Here is a 17,632-nt window from a genome sequence, read left to right on the forward strand (position 1 = left end):
ACATCTTCACCTGTACGGGTTGTGTGCCCCCAGCAAAGCCACATGAAAACAGCACTCCACAGGTGACCTGCCTTGTGGCACTGCGACAGGGTCAAAAGAGACGGCGGCACAAACCAGGTCCCTTCCCCCGCCGTATATTGCCTACGAGCAAACCAGTGAGAGTTCCTGTGTAAAAGCTTTATAAAGGTATGCTCTACTTTGCTTGAACCCAGTTCTTCCTCAAGATAAGCAACTGAAAGCAGACAGTTATGAAACATAATCCTTACATTCACTTTACCATTTTTGGTTTGAAAGGTAGAATAAAGATTTTCTCTAAATAAATCTGTCAGCTCTGAAAGAGTAAATGCAGGGAGAAAAGGTGGCTCAAATGAACTGTGTATAAGAAAGAAGCAGGGAATAGAAAGTAAGAAGCAGGAAAAGGAAGGCATACAAGTAAATAATTAATAAAAAGACTTTGAATTATTTCTCAAGGACATTTTGCTTCACCATTTGTATGGATTAAGAGCACAAACCAAGTTACTGCAGCGCAGATGATACATGGAAACTCATCAAACCTCTGTAAAACTGCTTCAGCTTGTTGACTCCCATCACACAAAGTGGGAGAAATCTCACGGCCCCCTGTGTATTTTCTCCAAAGCAACCAAGGCAGGTTCTGTAATGAGATGACCGGATGAATGAACTCCAGGTAATGGGAGATGTAAAGTCACTGTAATACCTTAGCATAGCTTCATTTCCTGACCTTCACCATTCTGCCATCTCCCTATCTTCTCCCTCTACTGTGGCTCAGTTATCCCCCCTTCTATATTCACCCTTTAATTATCTTTGAAAATATACAGATCTTTTTTTCTTATGCTTGCATTTGGTTTTTCTACAGATATTGAAGATGGAGGAATTAAAAGAAGTGAATGAAGCAGAAGAGCACAGAAAAAACTTGTGGAGATGGTGAAAATCGTATCAGGTCACACTGTAGTTTGCACTTTTTATGGGAAAAACTACTTCAGTGCACTGTAGAACTATACGAAAACACAGTAGGAAGACAGCTGGATATCTGCTATGGTGGCCAAACCAAGCACACACACCAAGAAGAGACTGCACACTCAGATCAAATCTTTGATTATAATCAGACCAATTTTTATATAGCCTACAACATTCCAGTTTCAATTCTCAGTACATTAAGGAATGAGCCTAAAAGATAAATAATTTTAGTCAGTCGAAATGGAAGTACTGTTCAGATGCCATAACTATGAAATCTTTTTCTGTCTCAACAATGATGTAAGAGATCAACTCAGTTAACTTGTCTAGTCACTGTTGGTACAAAATGAATGCACAAGAAGTTTCTTCAGCATAGTACAAGTAGAGGGTGGGAGAGCAGTACCTGTTAGTCCTGCCCTAGCTGCAGCACTTCCAGGGAAAGAGAAGACTTCACAGTCCTGGGGGGCAACCGAGCACATGCTGTGAGGAGACCCTCATAGTTTGCAGGAGAGCTCATCATACAAGAGACTTAGAAGAACAGGGGGCAGCCACACAGACAGGTTCCTGCAGGGACAGAAAGGACTAGACTTCCAGGGTGGATTTTGTAGGTGTTGAATCCAAGCGGCCAAGTTGTTGGACCAAGAGGGAGCCTGAAGGAGAGGTACTACCATGAAATGACACAGGGATCACAAGGCAATGTCTACAAATGCATCTATTCTTTGTAAAGATTTACAACGTCAGAAAAGATAGGGAAGAAGTTTCAAAAATATCCTGCTGGTTTTTGTTTCATAGGCAGCAAGGTGCTTCTAAAAGCCTTAGCAGGAAACCAACCACCTCTTTTTCTTTTTTTTTTTTTTGTCTTAAAAAAAATCTCAGCATCAAAGATTTACCCAAGATCAGACAGGTGCATTGGAGAAGGGCAGGAAGATGTACCAGTGTTTCAAGTCAGTCTTAAAAAAGTCCACCAAAACCCAACCAAATAAGCCTCAGTCAACAGTGTTATCTCTAAAGCAACTGTATTTATTTCTATGAAGACAATTTTTTCTGGGCTTTGTAAAAATTTAGTATGCATTTCTGTAAATTATTAACTTGCTAGCCATGAGTCCAGTTCAGTAGCAAGGATAAAAATCAATGATCCCAACAAACACACATTTAAATCTTTGCAAATATCTGTCATTGTTTTACACATTTACAACTTCAACACCCTTTATGGTTTTTGATGGGTTAATTCTGATCTCATACTCATTTTACAATAGTGTAGTTATATGCATTTTGATGGAGTTACATCTAGCTTGCATAACCTAAAATAAATCTTATTAAAACAAACCCAGTGCCTATTTCCTATTTATAGCAACAGATCTATCTTTTAATCTACAATTGAAACAATCATGCTTGACAAGTGATTATTCTTTGACAAGCCTTATGCTTTCTTTAGCACAAAAAATAGATTTCAAAAAAGGAATACTGGGGTAAAGTAAATTTGAATCTTGTCTGCTTCTTAATCATGAGTTATACACCCACACAGTCTGCTCTGTCGTGTTTCCATCTCTGACAAGTATATACAATTGAACTACAATTCAAGAGCCTTTATCAAAGTAAAAGGTTATGTTTATTAACATGAATGAAGAATACATAAGAAAAACAAGCAGTTTAATAATAGTGTAATTAAAATAATCAGTACAGTAAATATATTTAAAAGGTGTACACTAAAGGCTTTCATTCACAGGTGAATAGTAGTTTACATTTCCACAAAAATTACATTCAGTTCACAGTTCCATAAAAATCAAAGCTGTATTCTTTCAGAGTTGATTTCCCCTCCCAGAGGCTTTACTGACTCTTTCTTTCTTTTCTTCTTGATTTTTATTAATCTTGTTTCACCTTTTTTTTTATGGAATCCTAAAGTTAAAATGAAGAGAGATTAGATGCTGTATGACTAACACATCCAAAATTATAATAAATGAGGCAAGTCTTGTGTTGAAGAAATATTATTAAAAAAAGAGAACATATCTTACCGAAAGTCTTCATATGCCTTACCAATGCCAAGTTGTCTTATTTATGTTCTTGTGCACTGTATTTTACTGTACATCTTTCTCTGTCTAGCTCTGATTTCCATTTTCACTTTTCTAAGGTTTTCAACTATTATGTTTTATTGGGCCAATACTTGCTGTCAAAATTTGCAAGAATATTTCAGCATGTATAAAATTTACCTCTTATGATAGTCTGTGGCAGTATCACTCCCCATACCTTTCTTGCAGATCCTCAAACATGACTTTCTGGAGGTGAAATTATTTTCATTCCCACCACAACCACTGTAGCTAAATGTGTGACATCTTCCAGTTGAGAAGTTGTAGAAGAATCTTAACTCTTTGGCTCTACAAAGTCCTCTGTCCATAGGGGTCATACACAAAGAAGGGATAGGGGGTGGTTCTAGAAACACCAAGAGAAACAAGGTTAGAGACAACACTGCAGTTTACCAGTTTTCTGATATGCTGATATGTATATGAGATTTTAAGCCAACAGAACTTTGAAATTTAGATAAAATTTACTGGCAAGTTTTATTCTGCCCTCCTGGAAATCCAGGTTACGTTACCTAAGCACCTTTCTTTTTTATGATTACACAAAATACCACAGCAAATGTTATTCTTCCTTTGAATTCCAAAAGCCAGCAAAAACTTACCTGAAAGCAAAGTTTGTTACTACATATTTAGTGATAAAATTGCCATTTATGTGATAGGAGATACTATTCAAATTCAATTAGAGAAGTTTTAAGTGATGCATTTGTAGAAAGTGAAATAAACTTGGACAGCTTTAAAGATATGGTAAATATTTATGATAACTAATGAGTTCATTACTGCTAGACAATCTGAAATCAAGCAGAAGGTAAAACTACCCAGCATTTCTAGTGTAAGATTCAATACCTTAATATTAGGTTTGTCATGAATACAGAACGCTTGACCTGAGTGACAGAAGTTGGTCTATTGGAGAACACTGAGCAATTATCAAGAAATAGCTTGTAACTTGTAGAATAACAAGGGATTGAACGTGAAGAGTGAGTGCACAAAGTGATTTGAGATGCTCGTGATTTAGTGCTGCAGTTAGGTTTTTATCATTCCAAGGAGCAGGCTGATGGTTTCTTTCTTCAGTGTCACTGCAAGTGAGAGTCTGAGAACTGCGACACGGGAAGGTGGAAGCCTGAGGTATACAAAGCACCCGAGGTATTTGAAGTACCTGAACACTGAAGCGAGCTCAAGAAGCAAACCCATGCCAGAATCCCCAAACTTGAAGAAACTTCATCATCTATCACCCTGGAGTGACTCATATAGAAAGTCAGAACTGATACAATTCCTGCACAGGATGCAGGAGACCGAAGGGGAGCCATTATATCATCAGTTATGAGGTACCTCAAGGAGCACCATTGCCTTTCAAGAACTAGCAGAATTGAGATAGCTGAGATTTGAGTGCATAAATGGGAATATGCAGCTAGTCAGATGGCCTTCTTGAAGTTGCAAAGCAAGGTAAAAGTGGTTCAGAACTAAAAAAAAGTAAACACTTTAGGGAGTAATTTGGGTTACAGCAGAACTGAAGACACTCTGTTGTCACAAAAGTGGAAAGCAGGTAAGTTGCTGAAAGCAAAAGTTATGAATTAAGCTGGCCAATTCAAGAGGCTGACAAGAAAATATCCAAAAAGAATGTGATACATTTTGCATGTTGTTGTGGTTTAAGCTAAACCCAGGACACATGGATTCATACATTATACCTGCTGAAAAACGTTCATCTGTCAAACATAATAGCTGAACTGATATGGTGAAAAAGTACAAAAAAAAAAAAAAATGCTGGGAAAGAAATAGCATGGTGATATATAGGACAGCAAAATGAAATTAATAAGCTGTGTTAGCATCATCATACTATACAAAAAGAATCCTGAAATGCAAAAATTGAGTCATAAATTGTTTTTTCAAGATAGATTAAATTAGTTTGAGGTTATAAAATGAGCACTATTTCTTGTTATAAACTGTGACATTATTATATGAGACTGGTTCACCCTGGATCCAGAGTAAGAGCCCACAATGTGATACACTTGATATTGAATCTAGTGTTTTATTTATAAGGAACATGGCAGCTAAATTAAGTAATGCAGTGCTTTTGGTACAGCTCTGAGAACTCTTGTACCTATAATTCATTTAATCTCTCTAGCAGGAGAGTTTTCAAAGTACATGTTCAGAAATATTAAAAAAATAAATGCTTACCTAGTTTAACCTGATAATTTCTGAACCTAAAAAGAACAAAGCAGAAAGGCTTGCCAACAAGGAAAGAGACAAACAGCATACGTTTGTTAATTATATAATGGAATTTAGGTACATCGTAATTTACATTACTTATCTGGTATGTAGAAGTTTCCAAAAACTCCACAGTCCCTTCATGAAGGATTTCTCACAACTGTAAGCTTTAGGGGAGCCACAGAGCCAACAACGTGGTTAGTAGTAAAGATTACCTATGTACATATAATGCAACAGGCAGAGCAGCATCCAAATGCTATTCAGAATCCTTCGTGTACTCTTATGTTGTTCTTTGTCTAGATCACTGCTAGATAAATGTCCCAGAAAGCAAATGCTATTTCTGTCCATCTTCAAAATATCTGCATATTCTTTATAACCACAGAAGCAACCAGCCCATGAAGAAAACCTCTTAACTTTGCCATACAGCAGCCATGTTTTTCAACTATATATATAGCTGAAATATATATTAAAATAAAAATGAAATTACTTATCATAATTTCCTGTCTGCCAAGGATCATAAAAAATATTGATTTTAATATGCTGATCATTAAAAGACCTGTTATCTTTAAGTTACTGTGAACAAAAAATACATAATGTGTCATGCCCAGCCCAACATCTAGATTGTCAGGACAATCTGTCAGCCCCAGCTTTTAATGTTGTGCTTATACGTATGTTGTTACAGTGAGTTTAGATATTATGCCTGTTCTCGAGTTTCTCTCTCTAATGTTTTGTTTTACAACCTCATTTTATTGAGTGTTGTTGAACTGTTGTATCTCTTGCTTTTTCTATGCAGGAAAAGACAAAATGAAAGCAGCAAAATCCCACAAGCCACAAAGCTAAACAGAGAGGAATGGTGCACACTGAAAAAAGTGAAAAAAAAAAAAAAAATCAGCAATACATGTCCCACTATCAAAATTGTTTTCCCCAATCTAGTCATTACAGATCTATGAATTACAGATATCAGTTTTATTAAGAGGCTACTTGAGATATAAATGCTGTTTGTAAGTCTACTTTTTTCTCAATTTAGATTATGTTTTATCAAACTTTTTTTCACAGTGCAAGTAGCACTACACATTACATAACTCATTACATGTTAACACCAAGTTACGAACCTGAAAGTTAACAGATGTCATTAAATGCTTTCTAACTTTTCAATTGTCCTGGGTTCAGCGGTAGCAGTCATTTTTTTCTCCTTAGTAGCTGGTGCAGTGCTGTGTTTTTGACTTTCAGCAGGGGAACATCACTGATAAACCCGATGTTTTCAGTTGTTACTAAGTAATGTTTACTCTGACCAAGGACTTTCTGAGTCTCATGCTCTGCCAGGGAGGAGAGGAAGCCAGGAGGAAGCAGAGACAGAACACCTGACCCAAACTAGCCAAAGAGGTATTCCATACCAGAGCACATCATGCTCATTATATAAACTGGGGGCAGTTACCCGGAAGGGTTAAATCACTGCTGGGTCAGGCAGCGGGTTGGCGGGTGGTAAGTGGTTGTATTCTCTTCCCTTGTTATTTCCCTTATCATTATTATTATTGGTGGTAGCAGTAGTGGTTTGTGTTATACCTTAGTTACTGGACTGCTGTTATCTCAGCCTGTGGGAGTTGCATTCTTTCAGTTCTCCTACCCATCCCTCCAGGAGCAGGGTGGGGAGGAAGGGGGGGAGTGAGCGAGCGGCTGCTTGGGACTGAGTTACGAGCTGGGCTTAAACCACGACATTAATACATGCAACTACATGGCCCATCCTCTGGCCTTTGATGCAATTTCTACAGAAACCAACTGGTTATTTACATTTACACAAGAAGACTTAAGACTCTGGTTTCACTCCTGTGTTCATGCTATTCTGTTTTTCCAAAATACCTGACTGAAACTGGCTTTAAATACCCAACAGCAAACTCATAAACTCGGAGTTGCTATATATATTATTTGCCAAATATATTCATTATGAATCAGGTCATGAACAAGCTTGGGAAAAAAAAAATTACAATTTGTACAGGCAAAGGACAAAAGAAAGCTTCCAAGCTGAGCTAGTCAAACATTTCCAGGTGTAAAGTTTACTTCTGGAAAATGCCAATACAATGAAATACAAAGTATTCCTCAGAAACATGCCAATTCCATCAAAAACTTTTGAAGGAAATTAGGTCTTGGAACCCATCTTAAGCGGAGCATGGGAACTGGACTCCCCAATTAGCTCTGCAGGTTTTCTCAAATGAGTTTCAGGTTTTACAACAGCAAAATACAGTGTAGATCTTTCTTTCACCTTATCTTTATGTTACTTTTTTATTCTTCTTATTTGAATTTTTAGATGTTTTGGACTGATTTTGTTTTGGTGAGAGAATACGACCAAAACTGCAATACTTAATATTTCATTTCTGGAAAAAGAAAAGGTAAACCAGTTATATGAAATAATAAAAGTAGACAAAAAGCAGACTATTGTTTTTACCTATAAGACTTCTGTACCTTACCCTTCACTGCTACCTTAACAATCTCTAAACATGTATGCTTTAATTCTTATGGTACAGCATTTTCATGAATCCTAGGCACACTCCTCTATGGTGTGAAAAGATGACCTGATCATACTTTTGAATCTCTGAAACGTACCTATTCAGATATAGACTCACATTTACCCAACTCTGCCTTGCAACATTAATCATTATCTCTCGGGATTATCTGTGGTGGTGTGACAAACAATTATTAATTCATCACAGCACAAAATAAGTTTGAAATGATCTGGATGAGGAACAATGCTCATTGTATTCTGTTTCGCTAGACATGGGTGCGTGACTTTCAAAAAGCTTCAGATTTATTGACAGATTTTTGATATATGTAGACTTCAGTATCTCATTTCTGGTTGCAGCAGAGAGAAAAGAAAAGAATCTTCAGGTAGACAAACTATTACAAAAACAATGAGTCATCTGCACTTGACAGTGCTCTATAGGTATAAATTACAGCAGATCCAATATAGCAAATAGAACCATGTTAGTTTATAACGGCAAAAGATACAGCCCTGAACTGTCTCTGCGTGCCATTCTATATTTGCTGAGTTGACTTTTGATCCTGCACCCCACTTAGATCTCACAAATCAAATGTAGAATATAATGCTCGTAATTTCCTACCATAGAACACTTTGTACAATCTAAAAATGAAACCTTTTATTCTTGGCTTCACTTTCTCTTAACTTTCCCAGAATAAAAGTTATTTTAGATCTTGCAGCAAAGACCAGAACAACTTCTCTGTCTGCAGAAAGTTCATTGCTGAGAGACAGCATTGTAAAGGGACCTGGGGGTCCTGGTGGATAGGAGGATGACCATGAGCCAGCAATGTGCTCTTGCGGCCAAGATGGCAAATGGCATCTTAGGGTGCATTAGAAAGGGAGTGGTTAGTAGGTCAAGAGAGGTTCTCCTCCCCCTCTACTCAGCCTTGGTGAGGCCGCATCTGGAATATTGCGTCCAGTTCTGGGCCCCTCTGTTCAAGAAGGACAGGGAATTGCTTGAAGGAGTCTAGCGCAGAGCCACAAAGATGATTAAGGGAGTGGAACATCTCCCTTATGAGGAGAGGCTGAGGGAGCTGGGTCTTTTTAGCTTGGAGGAGACTGAGGGGTGACCTCATCAATGTTTACAAATATGTAAAGGATAGGTGTCAGGATGATGGAGCTAGGCTTTTTTCAGTGATATCCAGTGATAGGACAAGGGGCAATGGGTGTAAACTGGAGCATAGGAAGTTCCACGTTAACATCAGGAAGAACTTCTTTACTGTAAGAGTGACAGAGCACTGGAACAGGTTGCCCAGGGGGGTTGTGGAGTCTCCTACACTGGAGATATTCAAGGCCCGCCTGGACAAGTTCCTGTGTGATGTACTGTAGGTTACCCTGCTCTTGTGGGGGGGTTGGACTAGATGATCTTTTGAGGTCCCTTCCAACCCTTGGGATTCTGTGATTCTGTGATTCTGTAAGTTTCATGTTTATATGCAGGAAAAAAAAAGATGTTTTGTTTAGCCAAAAGAAGAGTTTAATTGAAGAGTTTAATTTTCTGAAGATCAAGAACATCTAAGTCTAATAATCTGATGTCAGAGTTATACATACCACCAATAATACATATTTTTTTTTCCTGAAATCAAGACGAAATAGCATTTCAATTTTGAGGTCAGGTATTCTATGAAACACAACTTCTTGCAAAATTTTTTTAATGGTGGTCATGTATATCTGTCATGTAGATACATAGCCAGGCCAATATGCATGCAAAATTGATGTTATAGTGGCAGACCAGTGACTTTTGCCTTTACCTTGAGAAGAAGGACATCGGCAACTCCCTCCCAAACAGTCCATCCTGACCTCCTATGTGCTGTCTGCAGAAGAGGCCCAGCACCAGCTTTCTGTCCTCTTCGGCTGTGGGAGCAGACAGCCAAGAGAGCCCACCCCAGAGGCTGGATTCAAATGGACTCTTAGGTGGGAAAGCGAGGCACAAGCAAGATTCTTGTCGCACTGAGGGGAGAGTCACAGTGCATGTTTGTGTGAGGTGGCTCTACCTTACAACTTTAATTGACACGTTTGCCTCTATTAATACCAGGAATGGAGGCTATGCGCTCCATGCCTATATGGGGAAATCACCTGTCAGTTTCGGCCCTATACTTTCCTCCCTCTGTAGTGGGACTGCACAAAAGCACAAGATTTTAGCTCATCCCAGCAGCCTGAAAGCTACAGTCTGATAAACAGAATAGCAGGAGTTGGCTGCACATGGCAAGCTAGTGCAAGACAGACAAAGGTTATATAGTAGGGGAGAACCAGTGGGGCCTTCAGACTTTCCACTGAAATGCACTGGTCCTTCCAAGGTCATATACCTTACCTGACTCATCCAGCTACACTGACTCCACTCACCACTGTTCGCAGACCCTTTCTTCCACTAACCTTCAGATCTTCTCTTTCTCTTACCCTCATCTCTCCCTCAGAAAATCTGCTGTACCAGAAAATTCATTGTTGCTGAAGCAACCAAGAACCCTTCATTTTCCTTTGAGAAAACAGTGAATCATGTCCTGTTGCTTGTGTAGATTAATTTTAAGGATTCATATTATGAGTCAAAACCTTCAGGGAACATGTATGCTCTTAGGTCCCTAGACTTATTACAAGGCCTTAAAGTAAGTAAAATATTTTTCAGTAAAATAAGTTGCCAAAAACTTTACTGGTTTATATATAGTAATTTTAATAACAGTGTGTATTGATGCTTTGCATGTGGTAAGTGAACAATCCAACTATCACAGAAACTTACCTTAACCCAACAGTTAACATGGATCACAGTGAAAATGAAAAAACAGAATACAACACACATTCAAGCTTTATTAGACACACCATTCTAAGCAAAAAGCACAATAATGTTATCTTACATGCCCATTATCTTACAGATCATATAAAATACAAAAACCTCAATGAGTCTGTAAGTCATCACTCAATCCCCAAAAGTACAAATAAGTGTAAATGCAAAAAAATAACAGAAATACTTGGTAAGAACGCTCAGGCTTTTTCCAACTGTTTGTTGTTTCCTCTTGCATAACTGTGGATCAAAAATGACATGCCTCAAATTCAATCACCTTTTACAGTATGAGCAAATAACAGCAATCTATAGTGGACAGCATCCAGATGCAAAAACTGTTAAAACCTAACACTCTACAGTAAAGGTCCCATCAGCATTATAATACATAACACAAAAATACCTTGAAGCAGACATAAAATTTATTCATACTCACTTAGATTATCTTAGTGAAAATGAAAACATATTATGATAAATGTACAGTGCCATATCCCAAAATCCAAATATGGTCCCCCTTTTTTTTTTTTAAATGAGTTAAAGGAGCTTTAAATCAGCTTCCAGTTAGATCCTCACAAAAATATTAATTTTGACTAAAAGAACTCTGCATCACTGCTTTTGCTCTTTCTGTATCTATCAGATCTTCAGGAACCACACACTTTCAGAAGAGCACAAGATTTGGTCAGTCTCCACTTTCTGATATTTATGTAAGTTCTCTAAGTAGCAATGTATCTTTGGCTTTCTCTGCTTATGAAAACATTTGACATGGATCAAAGCCCATTCTTTAGTCTCAGGTGTGTTGGAAAATGGGTGGAATTGGAAAAGCAACCCAGAGTGCACATAAAAGACAAACAGCTAACAACTGAAAACAACAAATTCTTACCAAAGAAAATGGGAAACTGGTTGCGCTTCTCTTTTGTGGAACTACCGTTCACAGTGTTTGACTTCTCATTTGGTGCAGTTGGCAACAAATTTACTAAAAGGAAAAAAAAAAAAGAGGTGTGTGTGAAACTTTAAGTTATAGTTATCTAGACACACCAAAGCTCTGAAAATAACTTTTGACTGGTATCCATTTGCCTTGCTCCATGTCAGTATTAATACCACTAAAAGGCAGCAAGCTTTTCTTTAAGTCCCAAAAGTGTAGGAAACTCATGCTGAGGTATCTTTGGGATGGATTCCTTTTTGTTCTTTAATTTTACCAATGAAAGTTTTAAATCAAATATGGTTGGTAAGGTTGTTTTTATGTAACTAGCAGACACTCTAACCTTTGCAATTGAAAGCCTTTTTCAAAATATATATTACTGACAAGAAAAATGGTTATGAAGTTATTTTTAAAGTTTCTGTCTTCACTGTGCTTACCGGTTTCAAATAACATATATATCTTCAAATAAAGGGGAAAATGAGTGGACAAGGAACATCTGCAATAAAGAAGGATAACTATAAACAGCAAAAGCAAATTCTTACCAAAAATCCCATGGAACTGGTTGGGTTCTTCTACCGGGGAACTGCTGTTCACAGTGTTAGGGTGCTCTTCAGTTGGAACAATTGGCAATAAATTTGCTAAAAGAAAAATAAAAGGAAAATAATAAGGAAAAAAACCAAACCCAAATTGGTACCTATGTCTCAATATCACTAAGGTAAAAACTTTGTTCTATTTAAACTATAGCAATGGCCCCTAATCCTTTCTTCTTGAGTATTTATACAAATTTATGTGGAGACATCATGTCAGATTGCAATTCATAGGAACTAGAAGGACAAGAAAGTGGATGAAGATCTTTGATCTGCCTGAATGGCTGTTCTGTAGCCTAAGTTGAATATCCAAATCATTCAGAAGTGAGGGACAGGTTTCTCATGATACATTGGTGGGAAGCTAGCAACAGACAATAATGAATCCCTATACTGGCACCTCTTTTCACTACAAGACTTAGTCTGGAAAGGTATATGCAGATGTATGGGTTAAAAAAATAAATTAGCATTTTATGATATTATAAAGCCAAGCAGCTGGCAAATTTTACATCAAGTAAAAAAGCAGGAGTCCTGTAATATTAATTACAGTTAATAGTACCTGCCAGTTGGTTTAGTTTATATTTTTATTTAAAATGTATCTATAATGTTAATTCCAAATACAAATTGTGGCCACTTCAGGATACCCTATTGTTGCCTTTTTTAACATGCAAGATACAATATTGTATAACATTGTATAAGATGCAATATTGTTTATACAAGAATAAAACTAATGAGGACAGCAACTTACAGTTGCCTTGGCAGGTAGTCTGGCATTCTTCCAAATTCTTAAAGTTGTTCTGGTTTCCTAGGCACCCACCATACTTGAATACTTCACATAACTTTGTCTCTTTGTTATAGAAGTACCTGGAAAAATAGCCTCGGCAAATTCCAGGGTCTTTCTCATGAAAGCAGAAGTTGGGCTTTTCTACAAACAATGGTAAATGATGAACAGGATGGGGGAAGAAAAAAATCCACACACATTCCAAGACAACAGTAGAACTGGAGGAAGTTTACAAAATAAACCTGGAATTCTAGACTAAAGAACTAATGTAAAATAACTGCTGCTTTATTCTACTGCTTTTGTTCTATATATAACACTACATTATTATGCTGGAGCATTAAGAGGGATATTTTTATTGCTTTTTATTCTCTTTTCAAGTAGCTGGCAAATTATATCTTGCAAATTAAGGACTAATGATTCCTTTAAGTGTCCTCTTACTTTAAAGCTTTAAGATAAAAATTAGGTTTTACTTTGAAATGAAATGAGATGAGATCTCAGCTGGATCATTTGAATCTATGCACACATTCTTGTCATTTATGTAGTCATTTTAGTCAATGTATGAATTATACAGAAAGCAGTGTTAACATAGAAGGAAAAATTTCTAAAGAAAGAGGAAAAAAAAATCTAACATTTTGTCTGGTACAGTTTATTGCTACTAGAGGGTACATGAAACTGGGAGACAGAGCAGCTATTCTTATGATCATTTTTCAGTCCCAGTTCCTTGTTTGCAGTCACACTAACTACAATGTCAGCCAATGAATTCTGTTAGAGGAGAAAACCACATAGCCATACAATAATCCCCAAATGTCAATTTCTCAACATATTCAATTTTTTATCAAAATTGTATTCTTGAAAGAAATTAATAAAAACAGTAATTAAATATTTACAGAGGTATCCTCTAATTCTCACTAGCAGATACTTTGAAATATGATTCTTGATTGAGCTGACAGAGAGGAGTGTACTTAGCCATCATATAGGACAATTGTATCAGACATGACATGTAAATGCCTTACCTGTGAAACTTGAAAGAATATTGAGAAAAAAACAGTGTGCAGAGTGCTGTTATTTTAATAAAAATTACTACAGCATAATTACATTGAAGTTCACAATTTTTTGAAGTAGATTATGGAGTTGCAAGGAAGTTAATCCTATTACATCTGTTTTATCAAGTATCTATTAAAAACCTGCTAGAATAAGAATGTTATTAAATTCAGCTGATGAACACCATATGTTTATATAAAACATTATAATAACTCATCATGTTTTTCCAAGAAATAACTGTCAATAACTTGTATTTCAATTATTATAAATCTTCATGAACAGTCAATGTAAATTTCAGAGATTTCATGTAAAATTAAACCATTAAAACATTGTATAAAGTAATCAACTATTTTAAGCACTCCTGAATAGCTTAATTTTGATTTTTCACTAGAATTTCATTCTCTGCCAGTGAGTATATGTATTCTACAGTTCAGGTATTTCATGTTTCTTACTATTCAAATGCAGCACCTATTGTGCTGCATAAGATGTGCTTATGCACGTAAGATGTGCTTTCAGCTGAGAATGGAAATAAGATAGCTATGCCGACAGGTAGCAGGCAAAAATCTACCAGAGTGGTAGCTATTCCATATACCATCCATTAGGAGCTCACAGACAATAGGAGCTACAGAAACAATTCATTCATCAAACATTGCATAAAATTGTGAAATAACAGAAAAATATTATTAGACAGATAATAATAAGAGTATGTAGACTACAGGATTATGACGGATTCTTAAAAGCACCTGTTCTTCATTTAGAAAATCCTAATATTTAAATGGTTCTTGCAGAAAAAGGAAATTAAGTCCAAATAAGTTTGAGCTCACAGCTAACTTTTATAGCCACTTTTGGAGAAAGAGGTCATGAAGGCCATTAATTCTAACTACACAAACTAGTATTATCCCTTTAAATGCCACATCTTACCCCAGAGACTCAATGTTCAAGACTACATTACTCTAAACAATAGTAAATATGTAATGATGTTGGTGATAGCCACGAGCTGAATTTAATGGGATATATTCTCTTTTGTCTTTAAAAACAGGGAAGTAGGGTCAGACCTTAAAGAAAGTAGTGCCAGATGTCTGCAGCATCTGTAGAAAATCAACTGTACTAACTTCCATAGCATGGAATTACTTTTTTTTTTTTTTTTAACTCATTAAGAATGAGAAAGACAGTATAAAACAGGAAAAGAAAATAATCATCTGTCGTGGTGTAAGCCTAGCTGGTAACTCTGAACCATGCAGCTGCTGGCTCACTCCTTTCCCTTTTTCCCCCCTCCCTGCAACCAGTATGAAAGTATTACAAAGACCATCCTGCAAAGATAAAGTAGTTAATCTATTTCAAAACATATGTACAAATGTTAGTATTTCTGTGATGAGTTAAATGCACAGCAGTGCAAGGAGGGATGAAGAACTGTAAGCAGAGAAAGATGAGCTGCCTTATGAAGAAATGAATTTAAGCCTGTATTTGTGAAACTCTGAATACCAGCACTGGGCCCAATCCAGGTACATCTCTAAAGTGGGAAGGGTGGAATGAGTCTTCACAAGCTCTATTAAGTGTCAAACTTAAGGTAGCCTATGTTCCCAACAAGGATACTGAGTAGACCAACAGTGTTTCAGACAAATGATTCTCAGTACTTAAGCATTGCATATTTAGGAACCCTGGGTATCTGGCATTTAAATTTCTTTAAACAGTCTGCCCCTTCAGGAATGAGAAACTTGCCCCATGACTTAATGTGTAATTAGGGGATCTGTCCTAACCTCTGTTAGCTCCTACCCAGGCAGTGCTTGAAAAGTTCTCTTTCACAGTGATTTTTTCCTATTTTTCTAACAATGGAGGAATCATTTAGATTAGTCTCAAAACACACAATAAGAGTTCCACATCATGGCCAATTATGCAATGCTTGAATCTCTGCAGAGTCCTTTTGTCTTTACTGGAAAAAAAAAGTGTCATGATGTGTATATTTTGGGAAGAAGAGATTGCAGCTACCATCTTCAGTGACCACAACTGTCCTCAAAGTCTTCGATGAAAACAAACGGAGACTAGGAGTAAGGATTCAGTTTAGTCTGACATGGCAGTTTTTGATTGCTTTTGAGAGCTTACATAAAGAATTTATCAAAAGAAGCTAAATCTCTTGTATAAGAGCCTTAGATTGCAATGTAAACATAATTACCTTTCTTAATTTTTGACAACATCCTCTTCCGAAGTAATTCTGTAATATAAATGAAAAAAAAAAAAAAGAAAGAAAAAAGTATTAAAGTATTTAGCAAAATCAATCCTGATAATTCTCACCTGTGTTACCAGGGTGCTTAACAGTAATGATGAGCACTGAGGAGGAAGAATATAGAATCTCTTCCCCTTCTGTTTTCTCCTTATTAGAGAAGTAACAGAAAAGTAAAGTAAAAGAAGTAAAAAGCTTGTTCTGGAGGACTGAAATATCTTTTCCTTTCTATAGAACACCTGCTATACTGGAAACTTGAGGATATGGAAAGTACTGGAATCAAATTATGGCGATATTGAATTGTACAGGGAAATTCCTCTTCATGTTACTGGAATCAGAATCATGTATTATGAAATCTTACTCCTCTGAAGTGCAGTATTTTAGCAGACCAACTTAACCGTGCTGTAACTGCTGACGCTGCTAATTGTTGTTGATGTAGTTAGCAATAAGGACCTTTTCATGCTAATTCCTTTTGCTAGGATAAAGTTTTCATAGTGCTGTTTGTCATATTAAAGCTCATTTAGCTAAGTATCTCTGTCTATCTTGTTTGCACTGTTCTTTCTGTGGATGATCAGCAGTAATGAAGTTGCTACTGTAATTTTTAATGGAGGAGCCTGGGTTTTATTGTACTTGCTCAGGAAGCCAGATATCTGAATTCAACCCCGTATTTCTTTAGAGTGATTGAAAACAAACCTTCCTGCACTTCTAGGAGACTTCATTGCTTCTTAGTGCACTCAAGCTCCTCTTAATGGCATTACAAAATGATAGTTTCTAGAAAACTCACTCTTGCCCATTGATTTCTTGCATAAGAGCAAAGGGATAGAGTGGTACAGCTAGTGCCTTGCTTAAAGTTGTCTTCTGGAAAGCAAATGCAATCAAACTAATAAAACAATACATTTGCTTGACTCTGGCCATCTTACGTAGCTACCATGGGCCCCTTTAAAAGACACTAACTCCCTATAGTATATACCAAAAGTAGCAAGCAGTTCAGTAGCAGAAACACATTACTTTTTACTCCTGAAGTCTCTTCATGCTTCAGTGGATGCACATCTTCCACAGACCTGCTCATAAAGCATCAGTGTAACCCACAGTCTAGCCTCTGAAACATGAAATTAAGGGGAATGCAAAGGGAAGTATAATTTTAATCTGAATTTCAATGACATGCATTAGTCTCTCATGCCATGTTTCCCAGAAGGCCTTTAAATCAAGCACCTAAAGAACATCCCTACAGCCTCTCTGTGGCTTTGTGTGCAAGATACAGTTGCTCTGCACAGCCGATGAGGGTGGGGGATACAGGGGAACTGTGTCCCATCTCAGCCTGGAGGTACCTATTAATAAGACCTCATACTGAAAACAACTACTGCTGGAAAGCAGAGCTGCTGCTGTGCCGTTCCTTGTTATGGAAGCAGTAAGAGAAGATACTTGAGCCATCTGTAGCCTATCTTTTCTGCAATTCATAATTTTGATAAACTTCCTCCCCTCCCTCCACTATTTATAACAACCTCTTCAGAGTCCAAAATTGAAATGGGTTTTAGCAGTTAAT

At 36.9% G+C, this 17,632-nt stretch overlaps 1 protein-coding gene across 4 annotated transcripts in view; it reads right to left on the bottom strand.

Moving 5' to 3' along the window:
* Positions 1 to 2,558: 2,558 nt before the first annotated feature.
* The window catches only part of TFPI (tissue factor pathway inhibitor), a 44,485-nt gene continuing 29,411 nt past the window's right edge, over positions 2,559 to 17,632 (bottom strand). For 2 of the 4 annotated variants that reach the window (XM_065669870.1, XM_065669871.1), the window contains exons 4-9: positions 16,042 to 16,080; positions 12,798 to 12,974; positions 12,008 to 12,103; positions 11,427 to 11,519; positions 3,217 to 3,399; positions 2,559 to 2,868 (exon numbers count right to left, since the gene is read on the bottom strand). In XM_065669870.1, coding sequence (XP_065525942.1) covers positions 2,756 to 2,868; positions 3,217 to 3,399; positions 11,427 to 11,519; positions 12,008 to 12,103; positions 12,798 to 12,974; positions 16,042 to 16,080 — 701 coding nt within the window. In that variant the 3' untranslated portion in view covers positions 2,559 to 2,755. Of the gene's footprint in view, positions 2,869 to 3,216; positions 3,400 to 10,416; positions 10,790 to 11,426; positions 11,520 to 12,007; positions 12,104 to 12,797; positions 12,975 to 16,041; positions 16,081 to 17,632 lie in introns of those variants that run through there. The other 2 variants (XM_065669873.1, XM_065669872.1) reach the window with 2 other exon arrangements.

This window comes from Lathamus discolor, chromosome 3 (genome assembly GCF_037157495.1).
Source record: "Lathamus discolor isolate bLatDis1 chromosome 3, bLatDis1.hap1, whole genome shotgun sequence".
In the NCBI taxonomy this organism is placed as follows: domain Eukaryota; kingdom Metazoa; phylum Chordata; class Aves; order Psittaciformes; family Psittacidae; genus Lathamus; species Lathamus discolor.